We start from the raw sequence: 16,924 nt of genomic DNA on the forward strand, positions 1-16,924 counted from the left end.
AACAGCTGGGAGCGGACTGAAAAAAAAAAAAAAAAGTTAGTTACTTAGCTCACAGCTACTGCTGAGTAGGGGTGCAACGGATCGTCACCGATCCGTGATCCGAACGGGTTAACCCGCTCGGATTGGCACATGCCGCGATCCACGGAGCGCTCCGCGGTCTCGGCTTAGGAAAGGCCGTGGCTTCGGCCTAGCTCCGAAGCGGCGGCCATCTTTCTACACCCAGGCTGTTTATAATGATCGCTCCAACGGAGCGATCACTTGTAAACAAACCGGCGTCATGTCATGATGCCGGTTCCTCTCTCCTCTCTCTCTACTAACCTGTACAGTGGAGGGGAGAGATCCTGAGATGGAAGCAGCCATCCCTCAATACCCTGCCAATACGCTAGCCGATACCCAGCCAATACTCTAGCCGATACCCAGCCAATACTCTAGCCGATACCCAGCCAATACTCAGCCAATATTACAGTGGGGGAGATTGTGGATATTACAGTGGGGACTATATGGTGGTGGAATTTCCACAGGTTTTTACAAATTAAATTATTATTTGCTGATCCGAAAAATGATCCGATCCGTGACTCTGATCCGAGGAACGATCTGATCAGTGAGTTTTTTGATCCGTTGCACCCCTACTGCTGAGTCATGAGCTTGTTTTAACAACTTGAGTTCCAGGCTGTTTATAAACAGCCTGTGGACAGTAAGTGGTTAACAGACCAAAGACATACAAAAAAGGGGAAAAATTCATTGACAAGGTTTTCTATACTTGAAGTGTTACTAACTCCACAACAGTAAAATCAGTCTGTATATGCAGTAAAGCATACTTGTTATACTCACTGTGGAGCCTAAAAGGGTTAAACCTCAGCATTGTGTAAACAGGCTGTTTGATCCTGTCTTCTCTGATCCTCCCCTTCTTCCACAGTCCCCAAGCCATCTCCTGATAGTAGAGACTATGGAGTCACTCTGCACATGCTCAGTTTTGTGTGTATTGCTAGTGTTTTTTTTTTCTTGGGAGAGTGCATGTGATTGGCACAGGGCCAATCAGCACTGTCCAGACAGAGGGTCAGGGGTCCTGCAGCCTCATAGGACAGTCAGAGAAGAATAAAAAATCCTTCTACAAGTTTTAATCAAACACTGATAGAAGTCACAAGACTGCTATATACTGCTGATGAGTTAAGGCATTTAGCAGCTTATATTTCCTAAAATAATTGCATTCCTAGGCAGATATGATTACAATATTTCATTTCATCAATTCAAAAATACAACAGCAAAATAATTTGAAAATGTTTTATTTATTTTCTTCAACATCAGTAATTTGAACTTTTGTGTTTTGCTGTCTCTGTTCAAACTGATGCCTTTCTATAAGTGGCTTATAAATATATAAGCCGGCACCAACTCCAAGTAGCATTGCCAGCATGAGCTGACCGAAAGGCAGTCTAGGAATCATCTTCACAGCAGGAATGCGTTCTTCTGAAGGAAAGGCCGTGAACCTGGAAGAGAAGACATTCACACTAATAAGTTATAACAAATAGAAATGTACCAAATGCAACAGCACAAAACTATTTTAAAATGGTGCTTGTTCAGACCAATGTGATGTGTTGACAACCCCCACCAACCACCAATAATAAACCTGATCAGTACACTACTTTAACCCGTTCACTGCCACAGCCTTTTCTTGTTCTTTGCACATGGATAAAATGTACAGCCTGAAGAGAAGTGACCCCCCCCCCCAAAACATGATACATTTTCTGAAAGCAGATTCCCTACTAAATAAAATAGTGGGAGTTGCAATTTCTTTATGTTACACAACATGATTAACTATTTATCAAAACTCACATTTTCAGTAGAAAATACGCCAACGTTAATTTTATTGCACGCAAACCATTTGTTTTTATATGCAAAATATAAAATCTAAGGGCCGGTTCACACAGGGAGCGACACGACTTGCCGTGCCGCGATCTGACAAGTCGCCCTCGTTCTGTACAATGGAACCGTTCTGAGAGGAGCGACTCGAGTCGCTCCGACTCAAAAAAGGTTCCTGTACTACTTTTGGGCGACCTCGGGGCGACTTGCATTGACTTCTATACAGAAGTCATTTGCAAGTCGCCGCTGAGGTCGCGGCGAGGCAAGTCGGTGTCGCCTCGCATCGCCCCCTGTGTAAACCGGCCCTAAGATTGCACTGAATAAAAAGATACCAAACATGTCAAGCTTTAAAACTGCACATATAAACAAAATAATAAACCAAAATAGTTATCAAAGCTACACCTCCATATAATGGATCCAGGGGGGAAGAATTCAATGCCAGAAACCTTCGATCAGTACGTACCGTTACTCCAAATCATCCACAGAGGGCAGGGGACTGTGTTCCTCTAGATCAGGGGTCGGCAACCAGCGCGCCGCACCCGGCTCGCCACCGCTAGAGGTCTGGCCCATCAGTGCCCATGATTAATTAACAGGCACCCGGCCTGCAGACATTTTCACCACTGTCCTCTTCATTGGACAGCGGCAAGTGCGGCTGCATCACAGGGCTGGATGGGGACGGGAACCAATGAAGTTCACTTTTTACATTAACCACTTCCCGACCGGCACATGCCGATGTACGTCGGCAGAATGGCACAGACAGGCAAATGGGCGTACAGGTACGTTCCTTTAAATTTGCCGCTGTGCCATCTTGCGCGCTGGTCGGGACCTCCATGAGTCCGATCGCGTGTCCTGCCGTTTCGATCGCCACGGGGATACCCGCGATCGTGTCACGGGGAGGAAGAACGGGGAGATGTTAATGTAAACAAGCATCTCCCTGCTCTGCCTAGCAACAGTGTCACTGATCTCTGCTCCCTGTGATTGGAGCAGAGATCAGTGATGTGTAAAACACAGCCACGCCCCCTACAGTTAGCAACACGCCCCTAAGGCACACTTAACCCGTATTAATAAAAATGCCATAAAACTAACCCCTATTTTGTAGACACTAACTTTTGCGCAAACCAATCAATAATCGCTTATTGTGATTTATTTTTACCAAAAATGTGTGGAACAATACGAATCGGTCTAAACGGAGGAAAAAAAATGTTTTTTTTTATATATATTTTGGGGATAATTATTATAGCAAAAAAGTAAAACATAATGTGTTTTTTTTCAAAATTGTTGCTTTTTTTGTTTATAGCGCAAAAAATTAAAAAACGTAGAGGCGGTCAAATACCACTAAAAGAAAGCTCTATTTGTGGGGAAAAAAACAATGTCAATTTTGTTTAGGAGCCACGTCGCACCACCGCGCAATTGTCAGTTAAAGCAACGCAGTGCCGAATCACAAAAAAGTACTTTGGTCAGGAAGGGGGTAAATCCTTCCGGGGCTGAAGTGGTTAACCAGCAGTTCCCACCCCCATCCAGCGCTGTGATATCGATCTCCTACCTTACACATCTGTAAGGTAGGAGAGCTCTACCTACACAGTGTTTGTGTGGGGTGGAGGGGGACAAAGGACACTACGGTGTGTGGTGGGGGGTGCAGGGGACAGAGGACTCTGCTTTGGGGGCACAGGAAACCTGCTATGGGGGGGAGGGGGCAGAGAACATTATAGAAGTGATGTGAAGGGGGACAGTGGGGACAGGGACCCCATCTCCAGACCATGCTGGCTGGCGTCAGCCACCCTTGGGTGCCAGATTGGGGGAGGGGGCAGCAAAATCCAAATCCCCAGCCACATGTTCCCTCAGAGTGAACTGGATTTGTACTAGTTAAGCACCTTAAAGTGAGGTAAACCTATAATGTTATTACTATGGGGATTTGGATAGAAGGAGAATACGGCCCTCCATGCATTTACATACATTGAATCCGGCCCCTAAGGCCCCTTTCACACATGCGGACATTTTGTCCGTATTTCATCCATCCGTTTGCGGATGAAATACGGACATGCATGCATTCCTATGGGATAGCGGGTGTCTGCGGATGAACATCCGCAGACACCCGATATGGTCTGCCTCCGCTATTGTCCGATTCTGCAGACGGAGGAAAATCCTATTTTTCTATCCGTCTGCAGAGCGGATGAAGACGGACAGACGGTCCGTGTTCATCCGATCCCCCATAGAGGAGAGCGGAGAGCTGACAGGGCGGTCCCTGCACAGTGTGCCGGGACTGCCTTGTTATCCGCCGGCTCAGCAGGGACAACGGAGCGATCCCCACTGAGCAAGCGGATCATCATGGGGTGGATCATTACTGATCCGTCCCATGTGAAAGGGGCCTAAAAGTGGAAAAAGTTTGCCGATCTCTGCTCTAGATTAATGTCAGAATATACATAAATTGACTGAGTGTCCGCAAGAATTTGTCAACGAGGAACAGCCAGGATTGCAAAAATACAAAAAGCTTTACTGACAATGAAAAAATGATTGATTATTACATGAACTACACCTCCACCATGTATTCAATTAACCACTTGCCGTCCGTGCTATAGCCGAATGATGGCCACAGAGCAGACCCGACGGCCTCCCCTTTGCACGTTCCCTGCGCACACAATGTGTTCACCGAGTCTCTGTGAGAAAAAAAAAAAAAGCGAAAAACAGTAACTTTAGCCCAATTTTTTGTATAACGTGAAAGATGTTATGCCTAAACAATCATGATCTCTATTCTGAGAGAGAAAAAAATAAAGCTGGATTCTCATTCTAGCCAAAATTGTGCAGCACTTAGTGTATGGGCAGCAAAATTAGGAAGGTAGTTACAGACTCAGAGGAGCGGGAATTGCTCCGTAAGGGGATCAAGGTGGTATTCCACGGGTCAATTAGTACAGTCCAGAGAAATAATTGTATGCGCAAGTGGATCAATCCTATTGCAGTCCCAGGATATTTGCATAAATCACATATGTGCCAGTAGTCATACTATGTAGGAATGAAGCATATTGGTGAAGCAATTTCCTGAGATAGGGATGAGCTGAAGAAGCTCGCCTGAGGAGTGAAATGCATCAGCTTGGTGTCATCACGATGGTGATGTCCGGACACAGATCATTCTCCACGGACACTGCCTTTCCTTGGGAACAAGCCATGGAAATAGCAGGATGGAGCACACAGAGACTATAGCGTGTGGTGCTTGGTGCGCAAGGAACGGGACAATTCCCCCTGTGAAGGCAGGATAGTTCAGCGCCATCCGGGAGTGATGAGACACTGGAACTATCTATACACTTCTGAGTTTACACATCCACCCCCTGGCTGACACCATTAGAGGTCGACCGATATTTGCCGTTTTTTTAATAATCGGCATCGGCCGATTCTGCCGATAAAAAGCCGATTTAGAACTACAGCGGGACTTTGAAATGACTTCTGTAAGAAGACAGTGTAAGTTGTCTGAGTCGTCATAGCAACACTTTCCTCCTCTCTGGGCAGACTGCCAAGAAAAGAACTAAATGATACAATGTTTACACTGAATGAATGAATGAAGTCATCTCTGTGTGTAGAAGTTCTCAGTTTAACCATTTAAAGACTAAATCTTTTCTGACACTTGTTGCTTACAAGTAAAAATCCTGTATTTTCTGCCAGAAAATCACTTAGACCCCCCCAAAAATTATATATATTTTTTTAGCAGAGATCCTAGGGAATAAAATAGCGGTTGTTGCAATATTTTATATCACACGGCATTTGCACAGAGGTCTTTCAAATGCATTTTTTTGGGAAAAAAATACACTATTTAAAAATAAAATAAAAACAGTAAAGGTAGCCCATTTTTTTTTTTTTCGTCCAAAAGTTTTGACTACCTGTTTTTATTTAATACATAGGTTTTTTTTAATTTTTTTTATCTAAATCATACATACAAGTAAACTGATTGGAGGTTTGTTTTGTTTAATAAATGTTTAAATGTAAGAAATTTTCTGTATCACTTATGAAGGCTGCTTTCACACTGGAGCGGGCAGGCGTTGATGGTAAAACGCAAGTTTTAGCGGCTCTTTACCATAATTTTAGCGGTTCTATTTGGCTGCTAGTGGGGCACATATAACCCAGCTAGCGGCCAAGGAAGAGGTTAAATGCGCCCATGAAGCACTGCTGCCAAATCGCATTGCATGCGCTTTGGCAGTGGTGCCCATTCATATCAATGGGCAGGAGTGGATGAGGAGCGGTATACACCACTCCAAACGTGCTGCTTGCAGGATTTTTTTTTTTTTAAGATCCTGCCAGCGCATCGCCTCAGTGTGAAAGCACTCTGTCTTTCACACAGACTGCAGGGGAGCCGTTTTGCAGGCACTTTACAGGCGCTATTTTTAGCCCAAAAGCGCCTGAAAAACGCCCCAGTGGGAAAGGTGTGTTAGATCAAGGGGGATTAAAAAAAAAATAATAAATAAAAAAGGAAAAAAATAATAAATAAAATAAAATCGGCCTAACATATCGGCATCATATATCGGCTATCGGCCGCCATGATTTCTAAATATCGGCATCGGCATCGGCTAGAGAAAAACCCATATCGGTCGACCTCTAGACACCATCCCATCAAGCATACCCCTGCTGCACATGGAGCCTGCAGCGTGTGGTGCTAAGTGTGCAGGGAGCGGGATATCTCCCCCGTTAGTATCCGTGGTAGCTACCCGTGTCCTTAGACAACCTTGTTATATTTTAATTGAATATATGGTGGAAGTGTAATTCATGTATTTAATATTTTTTTATTGTCAATAAAGCTTTTTGTATTTTTGCAATACTGGCTGTTCTTCGCTGACGATTTCTTGCGGACCGTCTGTATGTGTATATGTATGTATGTATGTATGTATGTATGTATGTATGTATGTATGTATGTATGTATGTATGTATATATATATATATATGTATATATATGTATGTATATATATATATATGTATGTATATATATATATATGTATGTATATATATATATATATATATATGTATGTATGTATATATATATATATGTGTATGTATATATATATGTATGTGTATGTATATATATGTATGTATGTATATATATATATATATATGTGTATGTATATATATATGTATGTATATATATATATATATGTATGTATGTATGTATATATATATGTGTATGTATGTATATATATGTATATATATATATATATGTGTATGTATGTATGTATGTATGTATGTATGTATGTATGTATGTATGTATGTATGTATGTATGTATGTATGTATGTATGTATGTATGTAATATATATATATATATATATTAGGGATGCACCGAATGGGTTTTTTGGTGCCGAAACCGATACCGAAAATGAAAAATACACTAGGCCGAAAACCGATACCGAAAATTACTGTTTTTTAAAAATATTTTTATACAGGAGGTGGTCAGAGACTGGCGACATGGTACAGGAGGTGGTCAGAGACTGGCGACATGGTACAGGAGGTGGTCAGAGACTGGCGACATGATACAGGAGGTGGTCAGAGACTGGCGACATGGTACAGGAGGTGGTCAGAGACAGGGGACACGGTACAGGAGATGGTCAGACTGGGGGACACTGTATAGGAGATGGTCAGAGACAGAGGACGTGGTACAGGAGATGGTCAGGGACTGGGGACATGGTACAGAAGATGGTCAGACTGGGGACATGGTACAGGAGATGGTCAGAGACAGAGGACGTGGTACAGGAGGCATCCCCCATTGCAGGCCAGTGTGCCCCATTGCAGCCAGCCTGTGCAGGGAAGAGAGCCGCCTCCGCCGCCTGTTTGATTACAGCGCCAGGAACATCACAGCTTTCATTTCAATAGCTGTGTGTTCCCGGCCGTGCGCCGTTACACACAGCCCCTCCCCCTTGTCCGGGCACTTAGATAGACAGATCATCCGCAGGATTGGACGGATGATCTGTCTATCAAAGTGCCCGGACAAGGGGGAGGGGCTGTGTGTGACGGCGTGCGGCCGGGAACACACAGCTATTGAAATAAAAGCTGTGATGTTCCCGGCGCTGTGATCAAACAGGCGGCGGAGGCGGCTCTCCTGCGCTATACATCCCCCATGATGGGCGTCACCACCCAGGCCACGCCCCATTTTCGGCTCCATTATCGGCCGTTTTTCTCTTTCGGCAAATTGGCGAAAAGGGCATTTTCGGCCGATATGTTTCGGTGCATCACTAATTATTATATATATATATATATATATATATATATATATATAATCGCACGTGCCTGCGAAATAGTGACAAACTTTGCTACCCAGAATTGTCAATAGGCGACACTTCAAATGCTCAGTACAGGTCATCAGTTTAGAGTTAAGAGAGTGCGAGTGTCTTTTTATTTACGTGTAAAAAAATAAAAAAGACTTTCGCAAAGGACTAATGCATTACCAAAAGAAAATGTATTATAAGCTCTGAGGAAGTTCGAGCGATTCCTGGGTTTCCTAGCAACATTTCTACATCTCAACCAGACTGGGGGTTTTGCAGTTTTCAACACTTTTAGCCATTTGGCTGTTTGTATGTTTTTGGCTTGTTTGTTTCCTTGTCCAATTGCCTGAGGCCGCGTACACACGCGGGGACTGTTCGCCCAACTTTGTCCGTCAAACAGTTTCGGCAAACAGTCCGCTCAAAATTAGCATGGACGGACATGGCCACACACGACGGACGAACAGTTTGCTGAAACCGTGCGCGATGACGTGAACGGCACGTACGACGGGACGAAAAATACGACGTCCTATACACTGCATTATAACTTTCGGCGTGAAAATCCTTTCTGAGCATGCGCGCAACTTTGTTTGACGAACAAGCCTACACACGCGGGGACTGTCCGCTGAAACAAGGTTTCAGCGGACAGTTTTTCGGAATTTCCGAAAAACCTTGTTCAGCGGACTGTTCGCTGAAACTGTCCGCTGAAAGCCCACACACGAGCGGACTGTCCGCTGAAACTTGGTTTCAGCGGACAGTTTCAGCGAACAGTCCCCGCGTGTGTACGCGGCCTTACTGATACACCTGACTTTAAAGATAAGCCTCGAGTCTATGAAGTCCTACCAGGGGTCCTTTCATATACTTGGATTAGATACTTCTTTACACAGTCACTTTCATTCAAAAGGGAAAACTAACATATCTGTAGCAATAAAGTTGTCATGTTAGTGGAGTCAAATCAATCAACACATTGATGGAATTTTGAATAAGACTATTTAAAGAAAAAATTTTCATTATATCTTTCAAATTTTTTAGTACCATGCATGGTTCAAAAATTTTTCCAATAGAGTGATGTGTGTGGATTGAATGGATGGTGTGGATGAGAACATATGTTAGACACCGATGTCTCATTAAGACCTTGTCTTAAATTTTAATTGTATTGGAGGGGTTAATTATATTTAATGTTTGTACTATTTATCTGTGGTGTGAGAGCCATCAATAAAATCTTGTTATATCCAGTATACCCTCCTTGAAGAATATTTTTGGAAATTTCCAGTCCTTTACAAATATATGGTTGTTAAGGAGTGGGCAGCCGCCGCGTCCTTAACAACCCATGAGTCATCCGCTATCAGCGGGGGTTTCCCGCTGACAGCTGAATGTAAAGAAAAGCTTTGCCAGCATTTACCGTATATACTCGAGTATAAGCCGAGATTTTCAGCCTCTTTTTTGAGGCTGAAAGTGCCCCCCTCGGCTTATACTCGAGTCATCGCTGTCTGCCCGCTCGATCAGCGTGTCGAGCAGACAGACAGCGGCCATTCTATGATTCAAAAGCCGCGCCTCCGGCTCCGCCTTCGCCTGTGATAGGCGGAACACTGAATTTCCCAGCAGCCTGTGTTCCGCCTATCACGGGCATCGTCTCATCCTCGTACTACGGACGAGGATGATACGACGTCTGTGATAGGCGGAACACAGGCTGCTGGGAAATTCAGTGTTCCGCCTATCACAGGCGAAGGAGGAGGCGCGGCTTTTGAATTTTACAATGGCCGCCGACGAAGAGGGCACGGGACGGAGGCAAGGCAAGGCAAGGCACGGCACGGGACGGGACGGGACGGGACGGGACGAAGGCAAGGCACGACACGGGACGGAGGCTCGGGACAAAGGCTCGGGACACAGGTAGGCTGGACACACACACACACACACACACACACACACACACACGGATGGAGACACACACACACACACGGATGGATGGATGGATGGAGACACACACACAGGGATGGATGGAGACACACACACACAGGGATGGATGGATGGATGGATGGATGGAGACACACACACACAGGGATGGATGGATGGATGGAGACACACACACACAGGGATGGATGGATGGAGACACACACACAGGGATGGATGGATGGACACACACACACACAGGGATGGATGGACGGACACACAGGGATGGACGGACACACAGGGATGGACGGACACACACACAGGGATGGACAGGCATGTCTCACCCTCGGCTTATACACGAGTCAATAAGTTTGCCAGTTTTTTTGGGGGTAAATTGGGGGCCTCGGCTTATATTCGGGTCGGCCTATACTCGAGTATATACGGTAAGAAAAAAATAAAAATAAAAAAATCAAAGCAAACAAGCTCTTTAACCACTTTTAGACCGGACCATTTTGCTGGTAAATGACCAGAGGTCTTTTTACACTTTGGCACTGCGCTGCTTTAACTGGTAATTGCGCGGTCATGCAATGTTGTACCCAAACGAAATTTGCGTCCTTTTCTTCCCACAAATAGAGCTTTATTTTAAAGGTATTTGACTGACACTGCGATTTTTATTTTTTGCGATATAAACGTAAAAAGACCGCAAATTTTGAAAAAAAATTATATTTTCTACTTTTTGTTATTAAAAAAATCCAATAAACTCAATTTTAGTCATACATTTAGGCCAAAATGTATTCAGCCACATGTCTTTGGTAAAAAAAAAAAAGTCAATAACTGTATATTTATTGGTTTGCGCAAAAGTTGTCACATCTACAAACTAAGGTACGTTTTCTGGAATTTACGCAGCTTTTAGTTTATGACTGCCTATCTCATTTCTTGAGATGGCAGGGCAGTACAAAACCCCCCCAAATGACCCCATTTTGGAAAGTAGACCCCCTAAGGAAATTGATAAGTGGCATGTTGAGCCCATTGAATATTTTATTTTTTTGCCTCAAGCGATTGAATGACAAAAAAATTTTTTTTTTTTTTTTTTTTTTTTTACACAAAGTTGTCACTAAATGATATATTGCTCACACATGCTATGGGCATATGTGAAATGACACCCCAAAATAAATTCTGCTTCTTCTCCTGAGTACGGGAAAACCACATATGTGGGACTTTTTGGGAGCCTAGCCGCGTACGGGGCACCGAAAACCAAGCACCGCCTTCAGGCTTTCTAAGGGCGTAAATGTTTGATTTCACTTCTCACTACCTATTACAGTTTTGAAGGCCATAAAATGCCAAGATGGCACAAAACCCCCACAAATGACCCCATTTTAGAAAGTAGACACCCCAAGCTATTTGCTGAGAGGCATGTTGAGTCCATGGAATATTTTATATTTTGCCACAAGTTGCGGGAAAATTACAAACTTTTTTTTTTTTTTTTCCACAAAGTTGTCACTAAATGATATATTGCTCACGCATGCCATGGGCATATGTGAAATGACACCCCAAAATAAATTCTGCTGCTTCTCCTGAGTACGGGGATACCACATATGTGGGGCTTTTTGGGAGCCTAGCCGCGTACGGGGCCCCGAAAACCAAGCACCGCCTTCAGGCTTTCTAAGGGCGTTACAGTTTTGAAGGCCATAAAATGCCAAGATGGCACAAACCCCCCCCAAATGACCCCATTTTGGAAAGTAGACACCCCTAAATTTAGGGGTACACTAGTGAGACTAGGTAATAAATGGCGGGTGCCCTGAAACTATAAAAAAATAACTAACCAACCAGCGTCACCTGTAACAGTTATATGGTGATCACTGGTGAAAGGGTTAACTAGGGGGCAATCAGGGGGCTTTATGCGGTAGTATATGGGGGTCCCTGGCGCTATAAAAAGCTGCGGCGAACCTAAATACCTACCTGCCTAACTAGCATCACCTGTGACACTAATACAGCAATCAGAAAAACGATCGCTTATTAGGCTGGGTTCACACTGGAGCGATGCGGGAACGCCACAAATCCGCGGCGGGTTCCCGCATCACATACCTCCCGGCGGCAGTTCACACTGCCCTATGCGAACTGCTGGGAGTGTCAGTGAAATGTTAATGACACCCCCAGATCAGTTCGCATATCGCAGTGCGATCTGCAAACTCGGATCGCATGGTGTGAACACCCATGCGATCAGATTCTGCTGCGGACAAAAAAAAAGGGTCCCGTGCGAATTTGCGGCGGGTGCGGCGAATGGCTGAACTCGAATCGCAGAGATCGGATGTGATTTGCACTGCAGTGCGGTGCGAATCACATCCGTTCTCATAAACCGCTGCAATGTGAACCCAGCCTTAGTGACACTGGCGACGGGGGGTGATCACGGGGTTAAACCTTTATTGGGGGGGTTAGGGGGGTACATTAGAACTAAAGGGGGCTAACCCTAACTGCCCTAACAGTTATTACAGTCACAAATGACACCAATGCAAAAAAAATAAAAAATGCATTGGTGTCACTGTGACTGGGGGGGCAGGGGTAATTGGGGGGGGTGATCGGGGGGTAAAGGGGGGGTGTGAGTGTGCCTGGCATGTTCTACTGTGAAGTGTCGTGTTGGTGCAACTCACCGATCCTCTCTCCTCGGTGTCGGAACGAAAAATACCGACACGGAGGAGAGATTACATCACTTCCTCTCCTGTGTTTACATTACAGGAGAGGAAGTGATGTCACAAAGGATTTCCATTCGTCGGGAGCGATCGCGAGGGGGTGGCCATGAATGAATGGCCGCCCCCTCATCCCGGATCGCTCCCGAACGAATACCGACCGCCGCAGGCACCGGGGGGGGGGGCCCGATCGGGCCCATATGCCTGCCCGTGCCATTCTGTCGACGTACATCGTCGTGCGGCGGTCGGCAAGTGGTTAAAAAAAAAAAAAAAAAAAAAAAAAAAAGGTTGTGGGGGTTCCTTTCAAAATGCATACCAGTTGCGAAGCCCCCCCCCCCCCAAAATGCTGAGCTGTATTTTACTGCATTTCTTAAAGTGATAGATAACGCTTTATGAATGCAGCCCAATATGTTTAATTGTGCGAAGTTATACTTATGTTTGTAATGGCATTTGTTTCTTATTAAGCGTATGATGATTGATCACATCTTTACAGTACTGGGACTTTCGGATTACATTTTGTTTGCATGTGATATATTAAATTAAATTAGAGATTTCTCTGGCAAAATCAACAGCTCAACTATCACCCTGCCCCTTGTGCCAAGGTTCTAGGTGTTATCCTGGACTCTGAACTATCCTTTCACACCCACATCCAATCCCTTTCCAAAGCTTGCTGCCTCAACATCTCTAAAATACGTCCCTTCCTAACCAAGGACACCACAAAGCTCAAAATGTACTCCCTGGTCATCTCTCACCTCGACTACTGCAACTCCCTCCTCATTGGATTACCTTTGCACAGGCTATCCCCCCTTCAGTCCATCATGAATGCTTCTGTCAGACTCATCAACCTTACAAACCTCTCAGCGTCTGCTACCCCACCCTGCCAATCCCTCCATTGGTGCCACTCAAACAAATGAACTTCAAAATACTAACAATAACTTTCAAAGCCATCCACAACTTGCCCCCCAGCTACATCACTAACCTAGTCGAAAAACACCAACCAAATCGTTCTCTTCATTCCTCCCAAGAACTTCTGCTCTCTAGCTCCCTCGTCACCACCTACCATGCTTGTCTCCAAGACTTCTCCCGAGCCTCTCTCATCCTCTGGAACGCTCTTACCCCAATCTGTGATACAGCACTGAGTTACTTTAACTGACAATTTTGTGGTTGTGCAACACGGTACCCAAATAAAATGTATGCAATTTTGTATCCTACAAATAGAGCTTTCTTTTGGTGGTATTTGATCACCTCTTATCAGAACAGAGAACTGCCTTATTTACATTGTCAGTAAAACACAGAATGGAGATCTGCCTATCGGTGGGTGCTAGCAGACAGCCAGCACCCACAGACTGGCATCTGCTGTGAATAATCACAGAAGCGCCACGCCCCTTGCTGACAGACATGCAGAATCACACATATACACATATATATATATATATATATATATAATTTATTTAGTCAGCCACCAATTGTGCAAGTTCTCCCACTTAAAAAGATGAGAGAGGCTTGTAATTGTCATCATAGGTATACCTCAACTATGAGAGATAAAATCTGGAAACAAATCCAGACAATCACATTGCATACAAATTGAAACTCCTAAGGTTTGACCTCATATTATATATGTTTTTGGTAAATCTGAAGGAAAAACTCAAAAAAAGTCTTCAGAAGCTTGTCACACACAGTTACTGGTATGTTGGCCCATTCCTCCATGCAGATCTCCTCTAGAGCAGTGATATTTTGGGGCTGTCACTGGGCAACATGGACTTTCAACTCCCTCCAAAGGTTTTCTATGGGGTAGAGATCTGGAGATTGGCTAGGCCACTCCAGGACCTTGAAATGCTTCTTAAGAATTCACTCCTTTGGTGCCCAGGCAGTGTGTTTGGGATCATTGTCATGCTGAAATACTCAGCCACGTTTTATCTTCAATGCCCTTGCTGATGGGAGGAGGTTTGTACTCAAAATCTCACGATACATGGCCCCATTCATTCTTTCATGTACATGGATCAGTCATCCCGTTTCCTTTGCAGAGAAACAGTCCCAAAGCATGATGTTGCCACCACCATGCTTCACAGTAGGTATGGTGTTCTTTGGAGGAGAAAGAATGCTAAGTTGCAACCAAACACGACGAGTTGTGTTTCTACCAAACAGTTCTACTTTGGTTTCATCTGACCATAGAACATTCTCCCAATCCTCTTCTGGATCATCCAAATGCTCTCTAGCAAACCTCAGATGGGCCCGGACATGTACTGACTTAAGAAGGAGGACACGTCTGGCACTGCAGGATCTGAGTCCCTGGCGCTGTAGTGTGTTACTGATGGTAGCCTTTGTTACGTTGGTCCCAGCTCTATGCAGGTCATTTACTAGGTCCCCGTGTGGTTCTGGGATTTTTGCTCACCGTTCTTGTGATCATTTTGACCCCACAGGGTGAGATCTTGCGTGGAGCCACAGATCAAGGGAGATTATCAGTGGTCTTGCATGTCTTCCATTTTCTAATTATTGCTCCCACAGTAGATTTCTTCACACCAAGCTGCTTGTCTATTGCAGATTCAGTCTTCCCAGCCTGGTGCAGGTCTACAATTTTTTTTCTGGTGTCCTTCGACAGCTCTTTGGTCTTCACCATCGTGGAGTTTGGAGTGTGACTGTTTGAGGTTGTGGACATGTGTCTTTTATACTGATAACAAGTTCAAACAGGTGCCATTAATACAGGTAATGAGTGGAGGACAGAGGAGCCTCTTAAAGAAGAAGGTGGTCTGTGAGAGCCAGAAATCTTGCTTGTTTGTCGGTGACCAAATACTTATTTTCCACCATGATGTGCAAATAAATTCTTTCAAAAATCAGACAGACAATGTGATTGTTTCCACATTTTGTCTCTCATAGTTGAGGTGTGTGTAAATTTATTTAGAGATATATATATATATATATATATACACACATACACACACACACACACACACACACTCAGCTATGGGTCGGTCTTTAAAGCGGGATTTTTTTATCTGTGTCACTGGTGGGCGATTCCTACGGTATCTTTGCAGTCACGATCGGAGTCTTTTTAACCCCCGGCGTGACGATTTCATTGCTAAGGAAAACTTTTAAAAAAGCAGTCCGGCGGTTTCCATTTTCACTGTGGGCATTTGAAGCCCACAGGCATTTACTTCCTGGATGCGATGACACTGAGCTCCCAGCATCCACCGCTCCGTCTCGCACATGCTCATTGAGTGTCCTCTTTGTTTTCCTTCCTCTTGCCTCATGTGCTATAGTGGTAATGGCAGATAGAGCTGCCTGCCCACTTTCAAAATGGCAATTTCGGACATGCCCTCGTCACGTGACCGGCGTCCTCCTTCCGAAATCTCACGAGATTTCGGCATGACTGTGTCCCCCACTGATTCCTGGGAAATAGCTAAAAAAGTTCCCAGGGACCATTGCGAAGCCGATAAACACGCCTACTCCCACGGGAGGAGAGCCCGGAAGTCGGCATAAACATTAAAAATAAAAAAGGTAAATACTGCATATTATTTTATTTCAATGGTCATATCTGCATCTATGTTCCAAAGCCATTTGAAGAAGATGAACTTGCAATTTTCTGTACAAAACCGCTTTAAGCAATGTGGTCAATGCACGCTTTTGAAGACTCTGACAATATGGCTTTCCTCTGTAGCCAAGGCATCCAGTCTCTCAGGAAGCTTCTATGGGAACCACATATTCTGCTCTCCTCTCTCAAAAACATTTTGGATTGTTTGAAAATTTGGGACTTGTTTCACAATTTTTTATAAAATATTTTGTATTTAAGAAGGTGATTCAGTGTCATGTGCCTGTTTTTTGCTTAGTGAACGATCAATCTGTGCCAATGGTCAATTTAAACTGAAAACACAGTTGAACAGAAAAAAACTATTTTAAATGCCATATGTAGGATGAAAATTATACAATAAAATAGTAAAAAGTGGGGGCGTGGCCTGGACGGCGATGGAGTAGGTCGCAAGTGAGTTGCGCTCCGCTCCCGGTATATCCTGTACGCTTATCCTGCCCTCAGCGACTGCCTTTTTATTACGGAGAATCGGCGGATAGGGGTCCGGTCATCCTTCCAGACATGTCTCCGTCAAAGAAGCACAGCTCGGCGGCGGCCTCCTTGGAGAAATTCCGTAGGCAGGATAGAGAGCCGGCCCAAGATGGCGCTTCCTCGCCTTCCGCAACCCCTCCGGCGGCAAACGACACGGACAAGGTGCTTGAAGCTATCTCTGCCTGCCAATCTTCCCTTACAACCAAGATTG

At 44.5% G+C, this 16,924-nt stretch overlaps 1 protein-coding gene across 4 annotated transcripts in view; it reads right to left on the reverse strand.

Annotated features, from left to right (window-relative positions):
* Positions 1 to 1,267: 1,267 nt before the first annotated feature.
* Positions 1,268 to 16,924, reverse strand: part of PIGBOS1 (PIGB opposite strand 1) — a 28,569-nt gene continuing 12,912 nt past the window's right edge. For 2 of the 4 annotated variants that reach the window (XM_077468390.1, XM_077468389.1), the window contains exon 2: positions 1,268 to 1,484. In XM_077468390.1, coding sequence (XP_077324516.1) covers positions 1,283 to 1,441 — 159 coding nt within the window. In that variant the 5' untranslated portion in view covers positions 1,442 to 1,484 and the 3' untranslated portion in view covers positions 1,268 to 1,282. Of the gene's footprint in view, positions 1,485 to 4,379; positions 4,512 to 16,924 lie in introns of all 4 variants that reach the window. The other 2 variants (XM_077468391.1, XM_077468388.1) reach the window with 2 other exon arrangements.

The sequence above is a fragment of the Lithobates pipiens genome, unplaced genomic scaffold (genome assembly GCF_037356315.1).
Source record: "Lithobates pipiens isolate NorthernLeopardFrog02 unplaced genomic scaffold, aLitPip1_a1.2 Scaffold_8, whole genome shotgun sequence".
NCBI lineage: Eukaryota > Metazoa > Chordata > Amphibia > Anura > Ranidae > Lithobates > Lithobates pipiens.